Below are 24,237 nucleotides of genomic sequence, written 5' to 3' on the forward strand. Positions count from 1 at the left end.
TTTTCAGAGAATGCCTCCACGTTACCTAATTTGATCCTACTAGCGGTGCTATAATGCAGGGCAGCATTATCCATGTCTTACAGAAAGATCACAAAGGTGAAATCATTTGCCTCGAGTTTCACGGCTAGTGATAGGAAAGCCAGGACTAGAATTTAAAGTGCAGAAACAGAAAATTAGATGGATCTGGTCGCCTATCACTGTAAGCCCTCTAGGCCTGGGGTAATGTCGAAAAGGAAGCAGCCAGTGTAGATGTGTCAGAATAATATGGTGATGCCCACAGAGCTCTGTTTCCAGCCTCCCTCAGAGAAGGACGTTGTCACAGAGACTGCACAGACTGGCACCCATCCTGTACAAAACCCTCTTCATCAACTGCCCTCAGTCCTCCTCCAGCCTGTGTCATATTATAAAAGGAAGAAGGGTGAGGTGTGGGGCAGGAGGGAAGCCAGTATGGGGGTTGAGGTCTCTGATGTTTGTCGTCAGGATCCCTAGCCTTCTTTCATATTCTGTGCTGCACGATGCAAATAAAGCCGTTCGCGTTCCAGAAATCCCCCACTATTCCAGATTTCCAGAATCTCATAACATTTTAGATCTGTGTTTCTTTCCAGGATCTGGCCATTCATATAGCAAAAAGTCTACAACATATAGATTTTATCCACCAAATGGGGAAAGTTGAGTACCCAGTAAGAAGACACTAAAAAATGCAGCCTGAACAAGGTGGTACTGTGGTGTAAAGGCCTTTATAGAATCACAAAGCCTTTTAAGCTTCATGTAAATTCCTTTGGGGGAGACAAAAGGAATACATTTTAGTTTTTGCCTTTGAACATAGCTGACAAAATTCTTCGGCTCTTCAGCTTCTGTGTGGTTAATTTTAGACCGCTGATATTAACATCCCCTCACTGATTATTCTTCATTAAACTTACTCCTGAGCTACTGTTAAATGCCAAAAGTCTGCCTTCTCAGAATATTCTTCCCGAAGGCTTTGGCTTATAAGAGCCTGCAAGATTATTCTCCACTCCCACCCCTGCAGGTTGCCCCTCATGTACATGTACATTAAAACCTACCAAATTAGCCCCCTCCCCAAGGCATCCCACTAATCCTTGGTGCAATCTAGGAATGACAATTGCAAGAGCTTGGAAAGCAAGTGCACGTGGGATTGTGTCTTGGTTTATACACGCGAACATTGTGTGTTTCCTCATTGTGAAGCAGTCATGTATTTTTATGGTGCCTCCCCCACCATCACCAAAATCTCCCCATCACCATCTGCAGGAGTGAGCCTAGATAACATGAAGAATGCATTCTTCTGGCGCCATGATTGGTTCAAGGGTGAGCCTGGCATCTTACTTGATCTAAATCTTTGAGTTTAGGACTCTTTCCTTTCGATATTTGGAAAAGAAATGTAGCCCATTCTTTCTGACAATGTGGTGTATGGATGTGAGGCCTGGGACTGCTGCAGCCATTTTGTGACATTAAGGAAAGTGGGCTTGAGTGAATAGATGAACACAGAGTTAAGAGAATTGCAGAGAAATCGAGCTGGAGCCCTGACCAAACTCTGCTACCTATTGCTAGACTTTTCATTTATAAGCAAATAATTTCCCATATGGTTTGGTTCATTTTGAGGTGGGTGTTCTGTTATTTGGAACCAAAAGCATCTTAACTGTTGTGTTAATTATGCAGTCATGTTTCTTAACCCCTGACTGAAGTGTTCCAGAATTGGTTACACTTACAGAGCCAGAGAGTCCCACCACCAAAAAAGAAAAGTACAGTTGGTTGACCCTTGAACAAGGTGGGTTTGAACTGCCAGGGTCCACTTATACATGGATGCTTTTCAGTAGTAAACACTGCAGTACTACACGCTCCTTGATTGCTTGATTCATGGATCCAGAGGAACCTCAGATACTGGAGGGCTGACTATAAATTATATGTGGATTAGCCCCCAGGTTGCTCAAGGGTGATCTGTAAGTTCAATCTTTCCTCCAGGAAAGGACTTCAAAGACATAAATCACCCAACATCATACATAGAGTCACCACGTAACATTTAATAGTGGAAATAAGGAAGGAAAAGGAGAAAGGCACGTCCAGGTTGTTTGGAGCCTTTGCAGGCTCTTGGGTCCCATGGGGGAAATGACAAAGCCTGGCTGCCTCACTCTGTACAAGTGTCCTCATTTCCCTCCCACTGCTGCTGTTGCTTCTCCACAGGCTGGTTGTATTGATAGTTCTGCCACTTTCCCATAAGTCTTCACAGAATCTGCCACCAATGCCCACGCAAGGAGCTCTTTGTCAGACTGAGCTTACTTCAAAGTTGTTCTTGTTTCCTAGAAATTTTCAGATTCAAAAGAACGAGTCACAGGTGATGATAGCTATACAGTTCTCATGTCATACATTGCTTATAGACATAAGAAACAAGTTTGGACAAACTACTGACAAAGTAATCCTTCTAAGACACTGAATAACCCTTGACAAAATTCAACCCTGACTCTCAGTGCTCTTGTGTATAGAGATAATCATTGCTTTTGTTTATCATTTCTTCAAATCCTTAAAAGATAGAGATAATCAAGTATAACCTTAAAATTAGGCAAATACTAAAAATCATAAGAGGATGAAATGAGAAATCATAAAGCACTTAGAAAAAAAATTGATAATAAGAACTCAAAAACCATTGGGTATCATTGTAATTTATTGTTGTTTGGATGAAAGTAAATACATTAAACATTACAATTGAAAAAGTTCTCTACAGTGGGATGAATTGGGAGATTTTGATTGACATATATACACTAATATGTATAAAATAGATAACTAATAAGAACCTGCTATATAAAAAATAAAGTTTAAAAAACTCTACAGACCATTCAATTTGGGCAATTATCATAAGCCTAATTATTCTTCACAAAACAGACAATTCCATATTCACATTGCATTCAGACAGCTCCAATGTGATTTTAAATAAGTTCTAGACATCTTTGTCAACACCCCCCCCCAAAAATTTAAGCAGAGAATATATAGGAATGTATAGCTATTTGTTTTATGCAGCTACCTTAGTCTCTGCATGAAAAAATTCAATGCTTGCACTTCGGATGTTTTTCCAGCTTTTTTGAGATATAATTGACATGTAATATTGTGTGTATGTTTAAGGTATACAATATGATGATTATGAAATATTTACTACAGTAAAGCTATTTAACGCATCCCTTACCTCACAAATTACCATTTTGTTGTTGTTGTTGTTATGGTGAGGACATTAAAGCTCTACTCATAGCAACTTCCAAGTATACAATACAGTATTATTAACTTTAGTCACCATTCTGTACATTAGATCCCCAGAATTCATTCATCTCAAACTGAAAGTTTGTACCCTTTGTCCAACATCTCCCATTTCCCCCACCCGTCAGCCCCTGGCAACCACCATTCTATTTGCTATTTCTATGAATTTGGCTTTTTTAGTTACCATTTACAAGTGAGATCATAGAGTATTTGTCTTTCTCTGCCTGGCTTTTTTCACTTAGCACGGTACTCTCCAGGTCCATGCATGTTTTGGCAAATGGCAGGATTTCCTTCTTTCTTATGGCTGAATAATACTCCACTGAATCTTCGTACCACATTTTCTTTTCTTTTTTTTTTTTATTTTAACATCTTTATTGGAGTATAATTGCTTTACAATGGTGTGTTAGTTTCTGCTGTATAACAAAGTGAATCAGCTATACGTATACTTATATCCCCATGTACCCTCCCTCTTGCTTCTCCCTCCCACCCTCCTTATCCCACCCCTCTAGGTGGTCACAAAGCACCGAGCTGATCTCCCTGTGCTATGCTGCTGCTTCCCACCAGCTAGCTATTTTACGTTTGGTAGTGTATATATGTCCATGCCACTCTCTCACTTTGTCCCAGCTTACCCTTTCCCCTCCCTGTGTCCTTAAGTCCGTTGTCTGCGTCTTTATTCCCATCCTGCCCCTAGGTTCTTCAGAACTACTTTTTTTTTTTTTTAGATTCCATATATATGCATACCACATTTTCTTTATCCATTCATCCATCAATGGACACTTGGGTTGTTTCCACGTCTTGGCTATTGTGAATAATGCTGCAATGAACCTGGGAGCTTGCCCTCCCAATTATGCATTCTGTATTAATTGTACATCCACAAAGCAGTAAACACAGTCACCTCCAGAGATATAAAGACCATTCCCATACCACAATGAGTATGTTTCCCAATTTAATTAAAAAAAAATCCCCTCCCAAACCAAATTAAAATCCTAAAAAAAAAAACCCTCCAAATCTGCACACTGAGGAACACATTTGGCAAGAATGTAAAGAGATCCTGGTTTTTTGTCCACGTTTCACTGACCATATCCCCCACTTCTGTTCTTAGTCATTTCAGTCAATTCTTATTTTTGATTAACAAATAAAAGTCTAATTTAGAAAACTGGCTCATAGCTTCCAAGGGAGCTTTTCCACAGCTTTCTATAACTGCTTCATCCCTGTAATGTACCAGAAGGCAAAATATTTCTGCATGACAAATTTCCAATAAAAATTCCTCAAATCTCTTGTAGAATTAAAGCCTCATTAAAAGCCAGTGTCCACATTTTTCTGACCAGTGGGGCAGACTCCCTCAGCATCTACTCCAACCCCTGCTCGTGTGTCTTTCTGGCCATCAGAGGCTACAGAAACCCAAGCTCCCTTGGTTCTAGATGTGATCTAGGTTCCATCTGACCCTGACTCAAACTTGGAGCTAAGTGGAGAGAGACACCGTGATACCAAACCAGCTTTGTACGTATGAGGAATGCCTCATGACATAAGCAGTGCTGTTCTCTCCCCGACTCTCGTGCCTCATGTGATTTCTACTGAACACTCAAATCCTAATTTTACAAACAGAATGAAGGAATAACTAGGAAAAGAGAAAGTCTGGCAAACAACTTCTGGGAAATCCAAATCCTATTTATGATATTTTACTATTCTCTAAACATTTTATGCACTGCTTAGGAGAAATGAGTATCATGGTTTTAAATACTAACCGTATGTTAATGTCTCCTAAATTTCTGCCTCTGGCCCCAGTTCCCTGCTAAGCCCCAAATTCGTATCATCAAACTGACCTCCTCATCATCACCGTATCCGTGTCTAATAGGATCACAAATATAACATGTTCAGAGAGAAATAGGAGCTTGATATTTCCTGCCAAACCTGCCTTCAGTCTTCTCAATCTCAGTTAATGGCCAAAATGTGGTAGTCATCTGTGATTCCTCTCTAACTCTCCTTTGGTTGTATAAATTCAGCAGTGAATTCTGTGGGCTCTACCTCTAGTATATCCTGGATCTAGCCTCTTTCTCCCACTTCGTTAGAGAAGCCACCTCTGTCCCATACTGCAGCAATCATCCTACTGGTCACCTTGCTCTCCCCTCTCTCTTCCCTTCCCCCCAGAGTCCATTCTCCACACAGCAGCCAGGGTGAGCATTTAAAAACATAAAGCAGATATTATTGTCCTGATGAAAACCCTCTAAGAGCTTCCATTGCACCGGGTATAAAAACAGAACTCCGTACACACATCCAGGGCTCCATCACGTGATCCGCCCTGGTCAACCCCCTCCAACGTGGCCGCCTTCTACGCACCCCTTTGTTCTCGGCTGCAGACTCGCTGTCCTGCTGTCCTCAAGGAGGACCAAGCGTGTCTCAACTCAGGGCTCTTAGCACTCTTCCATGGAATCCTCCCCTACTTTATCCATAGCTCTGTCACTATCTGAAACGCTGTTTGTTAATTTATTTACTCATTATCTGCCTCCCTCACTGCAACATAAGCTAGATGATAACAGAAAATTTCCTGCCTTGTTCATTACTGTGTCTCCAACACCTGGAAAAATGGCAGTGATAGTTATCTGTTCAATGATCAAATATTTTGCTTCATCAGATACATCAAGTATTAATATTTAAAATAAGAACTCTGAGTTCCTCTCTCACCTGCAACAAGAATGTCTTTCCTCCCTTCCCTGATTTTCTCCTGACAACTTCACAACTTCACCTCCAGGGAAGTGTGCTCAGTCTGAGGGGTTACCATCTTAAAGAGAGAACCGGAAATCAGCCCAGAGAGCTAAGAAAGTCAGCTCTCCACTTCTCTACTCATGCCCCCCCTTAAAGAATTCCAGAAAATAATGCATCTCTCACCCTTTTTCGTTTAACATGATATCATCACAAAGATTTGGGAAAATTGAAATATTGTGAACTTCATTACATCTATGCCGACACAATAATATTTGACAAAATGGTGTTATCACCTGCTTTAAAATAGAATTTTCTCTAAACCTTGATTCTGCAGATATAGCTCATTTAGGAAGCTATGTGCTATATCCTCTAACTGGCAAAGGAAAACTTCGTTGTCAAGCCAATCAGCCAAATCAGACTTGGTTTCTATCAGGAAAGGCTGCCTTCACCTTTGAATTCATACTTTTGTGTTAATACACAGCCCCTTCACAACCTTCTTCCTTCTTAAATTGAATTCTAGGATATATGAGTAGATAAGATACAAAGCTTGGCCATAAGTCTGTTGCCTGGATGCAATACGTGCCTTCATCTTCAATATGTTTTACCAGTGTTCTCTTTGTTCGCTCTTCAGGGACTCCCCTTCAGGAGCAATGCATTTGGTTAACAGGTGATGGAAGAAGCGAGATTGTTAGATGTAAATTGTCATCACTCCTTCTCCTTACTTTGTGATGTATCTGAATATAAACTTTCCCATCCTATTTCTAATACCCTACTTACCCTCATGATATATGATATGACAGGGAGAAGCATGAAGTCCCACCATGGGCTTATGGTGCCTTGTTTAATTGTTGATTTATTTGATACCCCTGAGAATTTTTCATCCTCAGAGCAATGCACTATAGTAAGATAAAGGATGGGCTAAGGTTTGCCTTTATTCTGAGAAGTAGGAGGAGCCTTAATCTTGGGTGAAGCGCTTCCTCTAAACTGAAGGTAATGCCTTAAGATTGACTCAGCTGTGAGCCATCACTAGGCAAGGCTCTGCAGCTGACAGAATGAGGCTTGGAGATTTTGGACAACCTGGGCAGTTTGAATTTTATTCCTAACCCTACTAGTTGGCTAGCTTGTGATTTTAAATTCAGTGATGACTATATTTTTCTCCTCTATCCAGAGCCAAGTCCAAGAAAGATAAGTATTCCTACTCTTTCTTTTCACAAGGCATTCTTTCTGGCCATCCTTTCACTGAGGTTGTTATCTTTAAGGCCTTCTGTTGGTGTCTCTGATTTGAATGTTCCCCTTGTTCAGATTCTAGGACATCAGGGATTACCCAGATGCCCTCAATCAGGGTGACCACTGCTTCAGTGTTATCTTATCTCAGCATTTTCGACCTGTTAGGCTTTCCCCTACTTTATTGCCAGCCTACCCATGCATATTAAAAGATACACTACACACACATACAAATTTCAGTATTGCTAAGGTTTGTTACTGAAAGGAGATTTCAAGATACTTAGCCCAACAAGTTATTCTGGCAGATTCCCACGTGAATCTCATGCACACTCAAATTTCAAAACCACTAAGCTATTATATACCAATGACTCTCAGTCAACTGGGACACAAATCTTCATTTCAAGTATTCAAGTCCTTCCATATCGTCTTCTCTGATAGTTCCAGCTAAACACAACTCCCTCCTGACCAGCTTTCAGGGAAGGGTTATTAAAGGCAACATTAGGGGTGAGGGTTGTAGGGTGCCTGATCAGCTCATGGACATTCATCTGATTGGTTGGTGGTGAGGTAATGGGGTGGTATTTTGGGAGTCGACATCATTAACCTTCTGGTTCCAACCAGTCTGGGGTCCACATGCTTGTGGTCAGCATGCAGTTAACTTCTTCTACCTGGTAGGGGTTTTGGTGTCAGCAAAACAACTCAACGATATGGCTCAGGATATTATCTATAGCTCTTGATGAGGAACTAAAGGTCCTTGACTTTTTTTTTTTTTTTTTTATAAATTTATTTATTTATTTATATTTATTTTTGGCTGTGTTGGGTCTTCGTTTCTGTGCGAGGGCTTTCTCTAGTTGCGGCGAGCGGGGCCACTCTTCATCGCAGTGCGCGGGCCTCTCACTATCGCAGCCTCTCTTGTTGCGGAGCACAGGCTCCAGACGCGCAGGCTCAGTAGTTGTGGCTCACGGGCTTAGTCGCTCCGCAGCATGTGGGATCTTCCCAGACCAGGGCTCGAACCCGTGTCCCCTGCATTGGCAGGCAGATTCTTAACCACTGCGCCACCAGGGAAGCCCCTTGACTTTGTTTTATAGCTAAACTACTGTTATTTCATCTTGCTTGACTGTTCCCTTTCGTTTCTGTATTTTTTACTTCGCTGATTAAATTTGCTCTTCAGAGCTAGGGGAAGGCCTAGGAGGCTAAAGCTTTTCTACAAACGAGGTGGAGGACATGGGGTTCTGTCCCTGGGAAGGCCCCACAGGGTCCTGCTTGATCTCATTTTCTGTGTAATTTATAAAACATTGATCACATGCTACCTTATATCACGATAATAATATAAGGCATTACTTATGTCTTATATACCCATCTAGATTAGACATCTTTATACTAGATTATATATGCTCTATACTCACTTCCTTTTTCTTCCCCCACCAGGGACTTGCATGGAATAATTGTTACATAGATATGTGTTGAATGAATGATTTGTTCTCCATTGCGGTAACAGTTTCCTCAGATTGAGTCCTATTCTTAAATATCACAAGAAGGACTTGTCAAATACTGATTTGACAATGATATATAGAAAGTCCTTGAGACATAGTGAAGATAATATCTTACTGTAAGAAATTAACTTAATGGCAGGGTTACATTTTATTTCTTTTTCCTCTCTGACCGGTGCTAATGAGAGAATAGGAAATTTTCAAGCCTTAAAATGGAAGCCAGTTTCAGAAATTTAAAACATAGCAGTTTACAAAAAGCCAATTTCATTTCAGTTCAGCAGATATTTCTTGATCATTCATTACAGATGAGACACCATGGTAGGCATTCAACTTCTTGAGAAAATTTCTGTTATAAAGTGAAGTACAACAGTAAGGCTTTTGCAGACTATATTTTTCTTTTCTCTCCTGTTAAAATAACTGTAGCAACAACAACAACAACAAAAAAAAAAAAAAAAAAGAAGAAAGTCATCACTTCTGCTTATGCTTAATGTTAATCCGAGAGTGAAGTCTAAATCTTCATGTCCTAGGCAAACTGCCATAGGAAGCTTCTTCATGTTCTGAGTATTTTATATTGCAACTATAAACCATGACCAAAGAAGGGAGACTCCATTTAGCTCTCTAGAGTATTCTCTGCCAAGTTGTCTCTTATTTATTGCTTTTTAATGAAATTTTTCATGTGCATCAAAACACAATCTTTCAACAAGGGAAGTACAGCTTTGAGACCTTTATAATATAGAATCTATGTGTGAACATTAATTTTTCTAGATGGGATTACTTAATGGTTTTCTTTGTGCTCGGGCATGAGATTTTTTTGTTTAATAAGTGAACATCCTATTATTAATTCTTCCACAAGATACAAGTTTTCAGAAAAATCAGCAAATATTTTAAACTGTCCTATTTTTCTTGCAAATACGAGATGAGTCTTAGCCATTGAGTTCCGTAAATCTTCTCTTCTGAAAGTACCCGCGGTTTTTTAAGCTGCCACCAAAATTAAAGGGATGTTTTAGAGAATGGTATTTAGGGAAGAAAGAAGGAATGTCAATATGTGTTTTCCCACCTGCGAAGACTTTGCTTACTATTAAATAACAGTACATTTAATTATTCTATTGGTTTTCCTTATCCCATTCCTAAAAATAGCCAAAATAAGTAAAATTACTGTTATTGTGCAACATGCTTTTGGTTACAAGTAGGAGACAACTGGCTCAAACTGGCCTACACAATAAAGAAAAATTTTACACTGTATAACAGGAAGTCCAGAGATAGGACAAGCTTGAAGGTTGGTTGATTCTACAAGATCACTGAAGACCCAGGTTCTTTCTGTCTCTTCTCCCAACAGTCCACAGAATCTGCTTCACCCCAAAGTTCACTCCCTTCTTAATTACAGGCTGCCAGTGCCAAGCAGGGTTACACATTGCTTATGTTCAATAAGAGAGTGAATCTTCTTTTTCCCTCAACCTTGGAATATCAGTCCTTCCCTTAAACCTGATTGGGTCCATTTATAGCACGTGTCCATCTCCAGACTAACAAAAGTGTCCGGGGGATATCCATCCTCTGAATGGCGGATCAAGACTCATTCCTGAAACGGGGTTGGGGTGTGTATCTGAGCAAACCAGTCCTGTTAGGGTTTAAGGAAAGGAAAATGGATTTAAGAGGGGCAGTCAAAAGCATCCACTACAGTCATCTAATCTGGTACCTTGTAAAGGGCAACATTAGAAATCCTTTTCTACATCCAGGTAAATTGTGTCTTTATTGAAAAATTGAACATGTGTAGCCTGTACCAATAGAGAGAACATCTCTACAAGACTGTCTCTGAAATTATTTTCCCTTTTTATTTTATATAAATCGCTGTTGTAGAAAATGAGATTACCTAATATGTGCGTTTCTGAGATGCCGAAGAGCTGCCTGAGAAGAAAGGAAATAGTCCCAAATTAAGAAACTGATCAACAATTAGATTCAAATACCTGTGAAAATGTCAAGAAATAAAAACACCACCAACGACCAAAGAAAGTTAAATAGATCCACAACTAAATCGTGGTTTGTTTCTGATATTTACAGTGAAACACACTTGGCAAAGCATCTGCTTTCAGCTTGTTAAGTTCTAAAGGATGAGAAAAATATTTTCCTGTAGAGGTAATAACAGTAGCTACTATGCACTGAGAGGCTATGTTAAGTTAGGCGTTTCCCAGACAGTATCTCACAGGGACTGAGGGTAAGCCCATCATGGCAGGAACTGCTCTATCCCCAGCATCCACCACTGTGTCTGACACATAATGGAACCTTAATAAGTGTGGCTAAATGAAATAATTCTCACAAGAACCTTATGCAACAAAATTCTAGTGTTTCCCCAATTAAGGATTAGGCATCATTGGCTCTAAATGTTTACACAGTTTGGTCAAGTGGTGGAGCCCTGATTGGAATCCAGGCTTATTCTTTTTCTTCCCTAAATGAACAAGGAACTGGATCAGAGAAGATAAATCCAGTGACTTGGAGACAGGAATGAAAAACTGAAGTATCTGAAGTTTATGTGTTCTTAATACTGGTGCATTTGCTGGGTTTAAAAAAGACACGTTCCAGATACGTCAGACGATGGAAGTTTATCATAAGGAAGCACAAGGAAAAGGGACTGTTTCCAGCCCAGGTCCCTGGAACCAAACGATCATTCACGAAGGGCTGTGTGTCAAGTGCCTGTGCTCCCTGCTTGAGGACTTTGCCAGTGTGGCCACTCAGCTGTTCCCTGGGTCTGGTGCCCCTGCTCCAGATCCTGCAAACTAACTGGTCCTTTTCTTTATGTCTCGAGCGCAAACTCCCCAAGATGGGATCTGACTGCATCGACTGTCAGTCACCGGCCATGGAGTGAGCCCAACTGGGCAGGACTTACTTGTCATTCCACCTTACTCTCCACGGACTGTCTTTAAGTTGGGTCTCAAATTAGGTTGGTCCCAAGGGAAGCAGTTACACGACACCAAGCAGAGGACAGACTACAGACAGGTCACACATTCTGAGGCTGCTCAGGAGGTCTGCTACAAGTAGTTTCCTCTTGAGAGTCTTATTCATTCTTCCACTCAACAGATTAGAACAGGAGAGAACATGAAGGATTTGAGTGGATGCCATCAGGAACCCTCCAAGTGTAAATATTGGATAAAGCGAAAAAATGCTGAAAATGCCAAAATGTAATAATAACATCAAACATCTATAATATCTCTGACTCTATGTCAGGTATTACTCTAAGCACTTGACTTGAATACTCATTAAACCCTCACTCATTTAATAGTCCATGAATTAGGTACGAGTCTCCCCAATCTGTAGAAAGAGGGACTGAGGCACAGAAAGGTGAAAAACCTTGCCTAAGACCACACAGATTGTGCTGGCAACTTGCCTCCAGAGTGTGTGATGCCGCCACCCTGTCATTGGTTTTAGTGGATGACTGAGCTTTGGAGGAAAAAAGAAGAGGAAACTTCCAGGTGCCAAACAGTTGGGGAGGGGTGGGGGAAGCTGCAGTGAAAAGAAAAAGCTGATGCCTTGAGGTCTGGGGGTCAGGACTTTGCAAAGGGGCCCTCAAGCTGATGCTGGGGTTCCCGTACCCACAGTGGGCAGGAGTGGGGAGCTAGAAGCAAGTCTGCGTAAAGGTTGCTCTTCTCAAAGCACTTTTCTCGAACTGTGGAGAAAAACTTCCCACTCAGCTGGAAGAAACTGAGGGAGATTTTACTTTCCTAGGGATGTGGGGGATAGGAGACACCTCTGAAAAGCAGATACCCCAGGCCTCTACCATGCGTGAGTGTGAGCTCCTTCACCCTCTGCATAATAGAGGAATTTCGAGTAAGACAAAAAAACTGGCCCTGGACCCCTCAAGACCAGCTCCAAACCACTCTGTAGAGATACTCACAGAACGCAGGATTCCCACAAATAGACTTCAATGTATTGAATTCCTGCTTATATGGAGTTTAGAGCTTAGTGGAGAGATGTAGACATTAAATAATTACGGTGAGTGCAATAGGAAATGTATAAGGTATTGGGAGAATACAGGAAAGAACAAGGTGACTGAAATTTTCTGGATATCAAAGAATAGCTCCATGAGGACATAATGGATAAGCTGCCATCTTCGAAGTGTGTATGAATATTAGTCTGCTGGGGCTTTGGCGAAAAAGTTCACAGACTGGGTCACTTCAGCCCCAGCAACTCATTTCCTCACAGTCCTAGAACAGGAAGTCTGAGATCAGGGGGTCTGTGGGTGTGGTTTCTTCTGAGGCCTTCTTCTCCTGTGTCTTTACATGCTTCTCCCCCTGTGAGTGTCTGTGCCCAAATTTCCTCTCTGAAAAGGACACCAATGGTATTGGATGAGGCCCCACCCTAATGATCTCATTTTAACTTAATTACCTCTTCAAAGACCCTATCTCAAAATACACTCACATTCTGACATACTGGGGGTTAGGACTTCAAGATATGAGTTTTGAGGAGAGATCCACACTTAGACACGTGCAACAAAAATGCCAGATGATTTTCACAAACATGGAATGAAGGAGGAGGAAAAATGTGGGAGGGAGAGGGATGGAGAAAAAATATTTTTAAATATTTTTCAAGGGAGGAAAGTACTAAGACATTAATTCTAGACATAAAAGAAGAGGTATTTGTTAAGGTGTTTTTTTTTTGAATTTTATACATCAGGTTCTTATTAGTTTTCTGTTTTATACATATTAGTGTATATATGTCAATCCCAATCTCCCAGTTCATCCCACCACCACCCCCTCTCCCCACCACTGCTTTCCCGCTTGGTGTCCATACGTTTGTTCTCTACATCTGTGCCTCTATTTCTGTTAAGGTTTTTTTAATGTATAGAAACACTAAAGAAATAGAAATAAGCTGCGTAGCTCACAAACCACTAGATATGAAACAATTGGCAAAGAAAATTGGTTAACTCTAAGAAAGGCAGAAAAGGAAGAAAAAGGCAACAAGAACTTACAACAAAATGAAAAATTGTAAGATTAAAACCACACGTATTAGGTATGATAATTAATGTGAACAAGTACAATTCTCCAGCTAAAAGTCAAAGTTCTTTATGGATTTTAAAAATTTAATCTAGCATTATGACATTTTCAAGAGACACATCTGGGGAATAAAGCATAAGAAAGAGATGGGCAAAACTGTGCCAGCTAAACAAAAAGAAAGCGTGAGTGGCAATCATATTAGGGAAAATGGAATTCAAGGTAAAGGCTATTTAAATGAGCCAAAGAATGATTTTCCTAAGGATATTTTGTTCAAATAAAAGTTTCATTCCATTCAGAAGATGTAGTAGTTATGAGCTTATACATAACTATGTATCATCAAAATACATGTTATACGTTAATATATAACATATATAACTATATATACATCAAAATACATATATATTTATATATAATAAACATAATTGATCAATAAAAACAAAATGATTCTTTAAAAGACCAATAAAATAAATTTTGCAAAATCTGATTGAGGAATTTTTAAAAATCCCACAAATACCATTAGGACATAAAAAGGGGACAAAGCTACAGATAAAGAAAGATAGATGTCTTAAATTGTAAGACTTTTTAATAGTTTAATATATTTTATAAAAATAAGTGGATGGTTTTCCGGGAAATGTAAATTACCAAAAGCCCAGAAGAGAACCGAACACACCATTATCCACAAAAGAATTTAAAAGGTAGATATCTAACCCCCAACCACCAGAAAAAAACAAAAACAAAAAAAAGGAAGAGGAGGTCTCATCTTCAAAGATTTTATGAGTATATTCTACAAAACAATCAGAAGCATAACTTCTGTGTCATTCAAATTGTCAGAGCATATTACAGTGGTAAAAAAATCCCTAATTAATCCCATGAAGTAAGTATAATGTTGATACCAAAATCAGACAAAGGTGATTCAAAAAGAACATGATGCTTTAAAGTTGGATTTTTAAAAGCCTCCTTTACGAACATAGGTATAAAACTCTGAAATAAAATATTATGGAATCCAGTTGTTTATTTAAAGGAGCATTTTAAAACCAAATTAAGTAAAAAAAAACATTTTAAATGAATTAAGTGAAAAATAAAAGCAAGTTAGTATTATAAAACAAATCACCGTGTGTGTGTGTGCGCGTGCGCGTGTGCATGTGTAAATGCAGAGTCTGGCACCAATCACAGGAAACTGTTAATAATGGCTACTAGGGGCAGATGGGAGGTTTGGGTTGGAAGAGAACTGGGAGAGGAACTTTATTATTTCACATCCTGTGTAGTATTTTAATTTTTATAAACATGGATTCATAAAGTAGCTCTGTAACTTACAAAGAAATGTAGAGTTTGATAATAGAATTGTGAAAGGTCATGCCAGGAGCTAGAGGAAAAATCTGGAGCTTCACATTTATGTCTTTCAAAAGGAGGCTGAGGAGGAGAGGACTCTCAGGTTGTCCATACACAGATGTTCTTCCGTAGGTGTGGTCAAGGCATAGCGATGACTACAGCAGGCATCAAACTCCAACGACACAGTCTTAGGTATTATGCTTAGTGACTAAGTCAGAGGAATATAAATACTGTATGTTTTCACTTATATGTGGAATCTAAAAATATATATATAACAAAACAGAAAAAGACTCAGATTCAGAGAACAAACTAGTGGTTACCAGAGGGGAGAGAAGTAGGGGGAGGGGAGAAATAGGTGAAGGGGGTTAAGAGGAACAAACTGCTAGTTAGAAAGTAAGTCACAGGGATGTAATGTACAGCACGGGGAAAATAGTCAATATTTTATAATAACTTTGGTGTGTAATCTATAAAAATATTGAATCACTATGTTGTACACCTGAAACTAGTAAGTCCATTATACTTCGAAAATTTTAAAATATATATATAATTAAATTTAAAAATAAAATGAAAAGGCAGCTGGGAGTTCACCCCTCACTCCTGTAACAAGGACTCTGAGACCCAGACAGGTGGTAACAAGTTTGACATGGTATTCTCTTGCTGAATTCTCTTCTCTAGGAGTATACATTCTCATTAGACATTTAATAATAGTTTTTCAGTTGATTAAATTTTTTTAATGTGGTTGCTACAGTACAGAAGGTTTAGTCGTCAAATTTACAACCAGACTTGATGCTAGCATTATAGCAACATAACCTCATTTGTCCTGTAAGACAAGGGGACAAAATATCAGTATATCATGAATGAATACATATTAATAATTACTGGGACCTTAGTTATCTAGGATATCCTGCCGCCTCTGTACTACATCCTTAAACTGTACTTAAAAACATCTGTTCAGTCTTTCTCTGACAACTTTATATAGGCTGAGTCAGAAATACCTGATTTACCCTCGTCTTAATCCCAAAGGGTAACCAAAGGGTCTTAAAATGATGTTGTCACGTAGTGGTTGAAAAAACTGATAAATTATAAAGGAAGCCTCAGTTCACCTTCTATGATAGTTGTGCACAGCTAGTTTTTCTAAGTTCCAGTAGCTACTTCACTACCTGAAAATTTCCTGTTTGTGGTCCTGAATTATTGTTCGGCACTTCGAAAAAGACTAGCTATCAGATCTAGGGAGAGTAAGCTTTCTGTTTGGTAAAACAAACGGGGCATTTGGAAAGCATTTGGTTTTACATGCTGAATAAAGAGCTCTTGGGTTTTGGTTACTGGCTAGTCTACCAATATAATTTATAGGCTTACAAAAAAGTATGGCATTTCATGGGCTTTCCTAAATAGCTTTCCTTATTCTCTGCTCTTTGATAAGTAATCAAACGGTAACATTTCTCAAGTCACACGTGAAAATTTCTACAAGCTGAGATGAAGTGAACTTTTTGTGATAAAAATGACAAAGCTGGGTTTGAACAATCACTTTCAGGGTTAAATAATCCCAGGGGTGGTCCCCTTTTATCTTACACTCACAGAGGAGGAACCAATTGCCAGGTTGAATTATCTATCATCTTAAAAAAAATTCTGCCCATGGCTGTAAAACAACTACAGATTGCTTTCTTTGCACTCTTGAGGAGCTGACAGGGCCCCAGATGGAGGTGTTTTTCAGCAAGCTGTCAAGTGATCCATCCCTCAAAAACAACCATATCATCCATCGGAGTTGTTTCTCTTTGCCAAGAATTATATTGGTTCAGGTGGGAGAGGCCAGGATATGATGAAGCCAGGAAAAACAAAGGCCAGAGAAATGTGTAAACAGAAATGAAAAAAAGAAAAGGTGTAATTACATTTAAATTCTGAAGGTCATTTTTGGAGTTGTTTTACAGTGACTGGATTTTTTTCCTTTCCTTCTACTTTTTAATTCTTTCCAGAAAAGTGGGCTTTATGACATGGATAGTGAGAGGTTGCTTTGTGTGATTTTTGAGGAAATCAAAGCTACAAAGCCATATTGAGTAGGAGTACCTAAAACATACTAAATTATCATCAGCAAGCCAGGGGTCTTTTAATTCATAGGCCTAAGGAAGGTGTAACAGGATCATTTGAAAGAATACAGCTAAAGTGATTGGAAATGGACACACAGCCCTAAAGAATGACTGTCCAACAAATCTGGAAGTCTCCCTTGGGCTCTGATGTCCTCCATATTAATCTTACCTAGCCTTCAAGACTGCTATTCATCTAAGTAGTAAAACCATTGGAAAAGCATGCAAATTCTATTCTTATTCTGATACAACTTTGAGGCTGGAGAGAGAAGTTGTGACTGAACTGCTAGAGGGGTTTTTTTGTGCTTTATATATATATGTGGTATTAATAACATTCTTCTTTATCTGCAGTCATTGTAAAATGCCATAGAGGATGGTGAAAAATATGCAGTCCCCTTGTACTTAGTTTTTCCTTACATTTCCTCTGGAAGCCAATTATTCTCAATGATCTCCTTTATACAATCTGCTAATAAATATTTAATAAGTATATACTCCATGCAAAATACGTGGAACAGTTGTGATTATTTTTTTTACTATGATAAATGAATTTCTTTTTTACGAAAGTATAGTTGATTTACAATGTGTTAGTTTCAGGTGTACAGCACAGTGCTTCAGTTATACATATATAGTTGTGATTATTATATACCAGAGCTGTGCTTCTCAACCTCCTCATGACGTAATTAGAAAATGATAATACCTGTCTGGCACACCTGGGGGAGCAGTCACCACCACAGAGAACTCTCTGATGGAAAGCATGACACCTCCAGTCTTCTTAGGCAATTCAGAATCTATAAAGAGTGTTCAAATATTCAACTGTGGTAAAATTTTAATGGCTGTAAAAATTGATTTTAAATTTTTATCACTTTAAAAATATTGCATAAACCATAATAGAACATGAAAAAGAACACATTTATATGTATAAATGAATCACTTTGCTGTACACCAGAAACCAACACATTGTAAATCAACTATACTTCAATAAAAAATAAATTAAAAAAAATAAGAATAAAAAAATAAAAAATTTTACAGCCATCAGCATCTCATGGCACACCCGCAAATAATTGGGGGCCCTTCCTATACCAGTTGGGAAGCTCTGTACTTGAGAAATAAAATGCCCCGTAGAGATGGGCTTATCTTTACTATTCTCAATGTGGGAAGAATCCAAACCAGAAATGTTCTGCTGTGTATGGATTTCACAGGTTCTCTCATCAAAAGTCACATTATTTTTTCAGCATTAAGTTAAATTTAAAAAGTAGTTTTGGGGCTTCCATGGTGGCACAGTGGTTAAGAATCCGCCTGCCAATGCAGGGGACACGGGTTCGAGCCCTGGTCCGGGAAGATCCCACATGCCGTGAAGCAACTAAGCCCGTGTGCCACAACTACTGAGCCCGCATGCCACAACTACTGAAGCCCATGCTCCTAGAGCCCGTGCTCTGCAACAAGAGAAGCCCACACACCACCATGAAGAGCAGGCCCTGCTTGCCGCAACTAGAGAAAGCCTGCGCGCGGTCATGAAGACCCAACACAGCCAAAAATAAATAAATAAATTAATTTAAAAAATAAAATAAAAAGTAGTTTGTTTTTTTTTTCCCCTGTCATCAGGAGTTTTCTTTCTTGGTGTCAGCTTTGAGATACCATGAATATTCTTGTCCTGTTGCCACTGTTCCTGTGCTTGTGGCCTTTCTCTGCTTGAGTGTCAGTTTGTAATCTTCAAAAGCTGATGAAAAAATGAATAGTGTTCAGACAGAGAAAAAAAGACCAATACAATCAGAGAGTAACAAGGACAGGATAAAATTCCTGCTGGCCAGTCCAAAGTTCTGCTGTTTTTCTTAAATGCAGAGGCAGTTTTTTAAAAGGTAAGAAGATAGAGATGGTTATATCTTTATTTTTGAAAGGTAAATATCACCATTGTTTTCCTTTTCTTATAGTGATAAGGTGATAAGACTTATTCCCAATACAGAAGAGGAAGCATATGCACTGAAGAAAATATACCAGCAACTGAAGGTAAGCGAGTGTCCACTCACTTATCATTATGCTCATAATGTGTTTACAGGGTTTTGCTGACTAGAGTTGAGTAATTGGACTTCATTAGTCAAGGGAAGAAAATAAGAGATAGCTTGAAAGTGCCTTTAAAGGATAGTTAAGGTTACTCAAAATATTATATATCTGACCAATTATCTATTTACTAGTTCATTTATTTTCCATCTCCCTTAGTAGAATGTAAGCTTCATGAGAGAGCTTGTCTATTTTTGTTCATTGCTCTGTTCTCAGTGAGTGTCTTGAATATCCTAGGAGCTCAGTAAAATTTTTTTAACAAATGGATTTAGTTTGTAATTTTCCAAAGCTTCACTTCTCCTCCTTGAAATCTCCCTGCTGATCATCTAGACACTTTCCTTCTAATTAAAACTTCTAGCAGACGTGAGTTGAGGAAAAGAAAGCTAGAAATTCAAGTTAATTAATTTTGCTATGTTTCAGTGAGTCCGATAAGAGAATTTTGTTGGCAAAGATTGAAGGGCTTTGGTTATTCAATCTTTGATGAATTCTATGGTTTTTAGAGTTAGAGGGTTTCTCATCTCCCCATTACTACAATATAAGTGAGTGTTAACTTCAGCTAAAAGCTAAAAGCTTATGATGAGAAGTGTTGTGATGGGCTCTCTTCCATGCCTACCAAGACCAGAAGCATCCCATAAAGTTTGTGGTGGTTTAGCTTCATTTTAATGGACAGCAAAGGAGACTTGCCAGGGAGGCCTCATTAACCTTCAGTGTGGGATAGACAAGCAACTGTCCTAGGACTGCCATACAGTTGTACCTGGAGATGGTGTTAGGGGGATGACAGAGGAGGGATGACAGAATCAGTGGCTTCTGGAGATATTTATAATTATCAGACTTTTGGTCTTTTATTTTTGGTTTGATGTTTCTCTTTGACATCTTCCCTTCAGATATTGAATTTATTTGCAAATGAGGTTTTGAACTTTTATTGATTTCCTTTCTTCTTCCTCATCTGCAGCCCCTACACATGCAGTGTCCTGTTTAAGCTTGGGGGTCCCATGACAAGGGCTCAGAGTGAGGATGCAGGAGCTTATTCCAAACTGTCATGATTTTATCCAATACCAGAGAGACTGCGCTCACCAGGCATTTCCTAAACCTCCTCTCCCCTTCAAAGGAATCCCTGCTTCTGGGTACTGACATTGACCTTCCTCTGGTCACATATGATCATCAACCCCATTATAGCCTTTTCAGCAGCCATACCTGAACACTCTCTGAATAACCCACCAGGGACTCAAAAGTTACACAAAAACAAAGCAAGTTTCAAGCAGAAGTTTCTGTCTCCATTGTGTTGTAGAAATATCAGTGGAAAAAAACAGTAGCCCCTTTACATCTTAGAGTGCAGTATTCCCAGGAACAAATATTCTGAACCAAATATTGGAAAACATGATTTGTCAAAGGACGTTTCTCCCAATTTGTGAATATATTTACATGGTAAGCCTTACAAAGTGATAAAAATGAAATTGCAGAGTTCTGTATGCAGTGATCACTTACCATTATCAAAAGCAGTAAGATTACATCAGTGAGAACTGTGGGGGTTACTTATAAACTCATCAGTCATTGTAGATGGAACCGAAAGATGTTGAGCATAGACAGGATGGTGGACCCTAATGACAGCACATTTACATTGTGCCCTTTTTGTACTTAAAAATGCTCCCGCATATTGTTTTCATTTGGTCCTTAAGGAAAGGGAATAAACTAGGGGAGGAAACAGTTTGGATGCAAAGGATCTTAGAAGATAACTGAGAGAAGAGGGGAGGGACTAGTGAGGAAAGAGGGGAGGAACTGGTGAGGAAAGAGGGGAGCAGAGCAAGGGGGGATGGGGAGTTAATATCCCAGTGTTGACGACGTTCTGGTGAGTCCACGTCACAATCGCATCCAGCCCCTTGCAGTCACTACGTGCCAGTCACACTAAGTGCTTTCTATGAATTGCCTCATTTTAACGACCCTATGAATTGGGTACTATCATTACTGCTATCTTACAGATAGAGAAACTGGGAGAGACAGACAGAGGTTAAGGAACTTGCCCCAGGTCACAGTGCAGAATTGGAACACACGTCTAAGCAGTGCCAAACCCTCTAGAACCCAGGTGAGGCTACCTCTTGCCTCTAGTCTGTGTACTCTGATCGTCTTCACAATGGAGAGGATCAAGGCCAAGTGTGCAGGGCATTGGAGCCTGGTCTCAGAATGTGATCATTATCATGCTCTTACTTACTTTGTTCCTTGAGTCAGGGGTCACCAAGACCACCCCCAGGTTCAGTGATTGCAGGAGGAGCCTCACAGCTCAGCCTACAGGCCTAATTAGACCTATGATTTATTATGCAAAAGGATACAAAGCAAAATGAGCAAAAAGAAAAGGCACATGGCGTGAAGTCCAGGAGAACCCAGGCACAAGTTTCCAAGAATCGTCTTCCAGGAGAGTCACACAGGATGTTCTTAATTCCCTCGGTAACAAGTTGTGATGACACACGTGAAGCTCGCCGTAGACGTAGCGCCTGGGGATTTTATTGAGCCTAATCACGTAGCCCCCTTGCCTCACACGCACCAGAATTCCAGGCTCCTGCAGGAGAGCAGGTGTTCAGCGTGAGCTATACTGTTTGCACAAACACTTTAGGCACCGTGAACTGCTCTTCTCGGTTAGGATGGTAGTGACCCTCCCACAATCTAAGTTCCTAGGCCCGTCTTGCAGGCAGGCCGTTCTAAGTCTAGCAGATTCGGGCCTGCTATAATAACTCTTTTCTGCACATTTCATTTCTTTCACTAAAGAAATTGTTTTATTAGGCTGAAGTTTGAGGCACTGAGCTTAACTAAATTTCTATCAATAAGCATCATGTTAACTTGAGGTCGTTTTAAATTCATATGATTTCATCACGTATTCCTCTTGCACTACTGAAAGCAGCAATTCTGGCCAGGCAGAGAGAAAAGCCTGCAGAGAAGAAAGAATATGACTGTCTGTCATCTGATGCCCTGTGGAGCTGATGGGACAGAATTGGGGCCATTGTTAACAGCTCCTTTGCACACCCTGTGCACCGCCTCCAAGGGGAAGAGAGGAGGGTTTGCTGGGAAGCCTTGAGTTGCCTTCTTTCCCTACAGCACAGTGTGGTAGACAGAATTCTAAGGTGGCCCCAGCATTTCTGCCCCGTGGTGTACACCCTGCATAATCCCTCCTCTGAGTGTGGGCTGGGGCCTGTTAATACGATAGAATAGTCATTCTCTTGATATGTAAAGTATTATGCAGCAGGAGGGAGATTACCTGGGGTGGGCCTAACCTAATCAGGTGAGCCCCTTAAAAGCAGAGCATTTTCTCCAGCTGTTGGTAGAGGAAGAAGTCAGAGAAGTGCTCCCCCTGGCACATAGTCAAGCTGCTATGCTGTGAACTGCCCATGGGAGCCATGTGATAAGGATAGTGGCTGCTAGGATGTGAGAGCCATCTGCAGCTGACAGGCAGCAAGGAAATGGAGATGTCAGTCCTACAACCATAAGGAACTGAATTCTGTCACAACCATATGAGCTTGGAAGACAACCCTGAGGTCCAGATGAAATCCCAGCCCAGCTTGTATCTTGATTTTTGCTCAGTGAGATCTTGAAGAAAAAATCCAGCCAGCTGTGTCTGGACTTCTGACCTACAGAACTGTAAGATTATAAATAGGTATTATTTTAAGCTGAGTTTGTGGTAATTTGTTCTGCAGCAATAGAAACGAATATGCACGGTAAGATAGCATTCCTACATCTTGGCCTTTGATGGCTCTTGGTTTAATAGCATATATGAATGCTTTAAGTTACTTTTTCTGATTTCATTGACTGTAACCAAGCATTTATGGAAAAGTGAAAAGCAATTGGAGTATATGCTTAGGCTAAATTCACAGTGCTTTATCTGAAACCGGAACAAATGCAAAGTGTATGTGCATTGTTGAATGGAATCTGAGACGGTGTGGTCAGAGCATAGCTAATTAGACAGAGAACTGCTGTTACAAAGCTGGTTACTTTCCTAATTAAATTTTATGGTTTTGCTGAAGAATTAAAACAAAAGTTAAACAGAAAACCGTGCCTCCAGAGAACTGGATTGAGAAAGCACCAACCAATTAAACTGGTAATTAAGAGCATAACCATGATTTAAATAAAGTTATGATGGAAAGGGGACAGTTTGCAGGTGAGTAAAATTAAAGTCCGAACACCATGTTCTGCCTAGATTTCTTCACAGATTCTTTGTGCTCTGAAGGAATAGAAATGGCTTTATGTAAAATCACAAAGTTTCTCTTAAGAGAATTGACACAGCCTTGTTGAAAGAAAAATTAATGATGTTTGTTTCCAGTTTTCTCATCAGAGATCTGTAGGATAAAAAACTGTCCTGTATCCAAAAGTTTATCGTTTTTTTCAAACTAAAACATAGCCTCAAAAATATTAGTTTTCTTGATATCTTTGAATGACATATCTAGACTCATAAATTTCCATGGGAAAAAACTGCACTTCTTATGAGGAAGCCTTCATCCTTTCTCCTTTGCTTGGTTGTGAACTTGGCTGCTGCCTTTCCCAGGTGTGACCTCTTTCCTCAGTATCGTGCTATAGTTGAGTGCTCTTTTCTCTAATCCTCCTTGGTACCCGCCCAAGTCATGCAGCTGGACCTATAGGATCTCCAGAACACCTGTGGTCCCTAGGAGCTTACAAGCTCAAACATCCAACTGGATGGTGGAATGGACTGGGAAACTTGTGAGAAGGAAGATGGACAATAGAATTCTTGCTATGGGAGTTATTTGCTCCAAGTTTCATTAGAAACCGATTGTGCCATTAGAGGATCTCTTAAGCATGGCTGTGAAAGGCAGAATTCTAAGATGGCCTTCAAGATTCTTAGCCCTGGTATATACACACTTTCTCCCAGCTGTTCCATCAAACACTAATCTAGGTACTGCTTTAAAAGGATTTTGCAAATGTAAGTAAGGTACCAAATCAGTTGATCTTAAAATAGGGAGATTATCCAGGTGGGCCTGACCTAATCAGGTGAGCACTTTAAAAATAGAGTGTTTTCCCCACTCTATGATTGCAAAAGAAGAAATAGAAAGATGGACTCCTGCTGGCCTGGAGGAAATCAAACATCCAAGCTGAGAGCTGCCATGTAACAAGAAACTGCAGGAC

General features: G+C 39.8%; 1 protein-coding gene across 1 annotated transcript in view; it reads left to right on the forward strand.

Moving 5' to 3' along the window:
- CPA6 (carboxypeptidase A6) overlaps window positions 1–24,237 on the forward strand; it is a 267,903-nt gene that overhangs the window by 94,947 nt on the left and 148,719 nt on the right. The window contains exon 2 of the mRNA XM_036830635.1: window positions 18,990–19,065. Coding sequence (XP_036686530.1) covers window positions 18,990–19,065 — 76 coding nt within the window. The remainder of the gene's footprint in view (window positions 1–18,989; window positions 19,066–24,237) is intronic.

This window comes from Balaenoptera musculus, chromosome 17 (assembly GCF_009873245.2).
Source record: "Balaenoptera musculus isolate JJ_BM4_2016_0621 chromosome 17, mBalMus1.pri.v3, whole genome shotgun sequence".
Taxonomy (NCBI): Eukaryota; Metazoa; Chordata; class Mammalia; order Artiodactyla; family Balaenopteridae; genus Balaenoptera; species Balaenoptera musculus.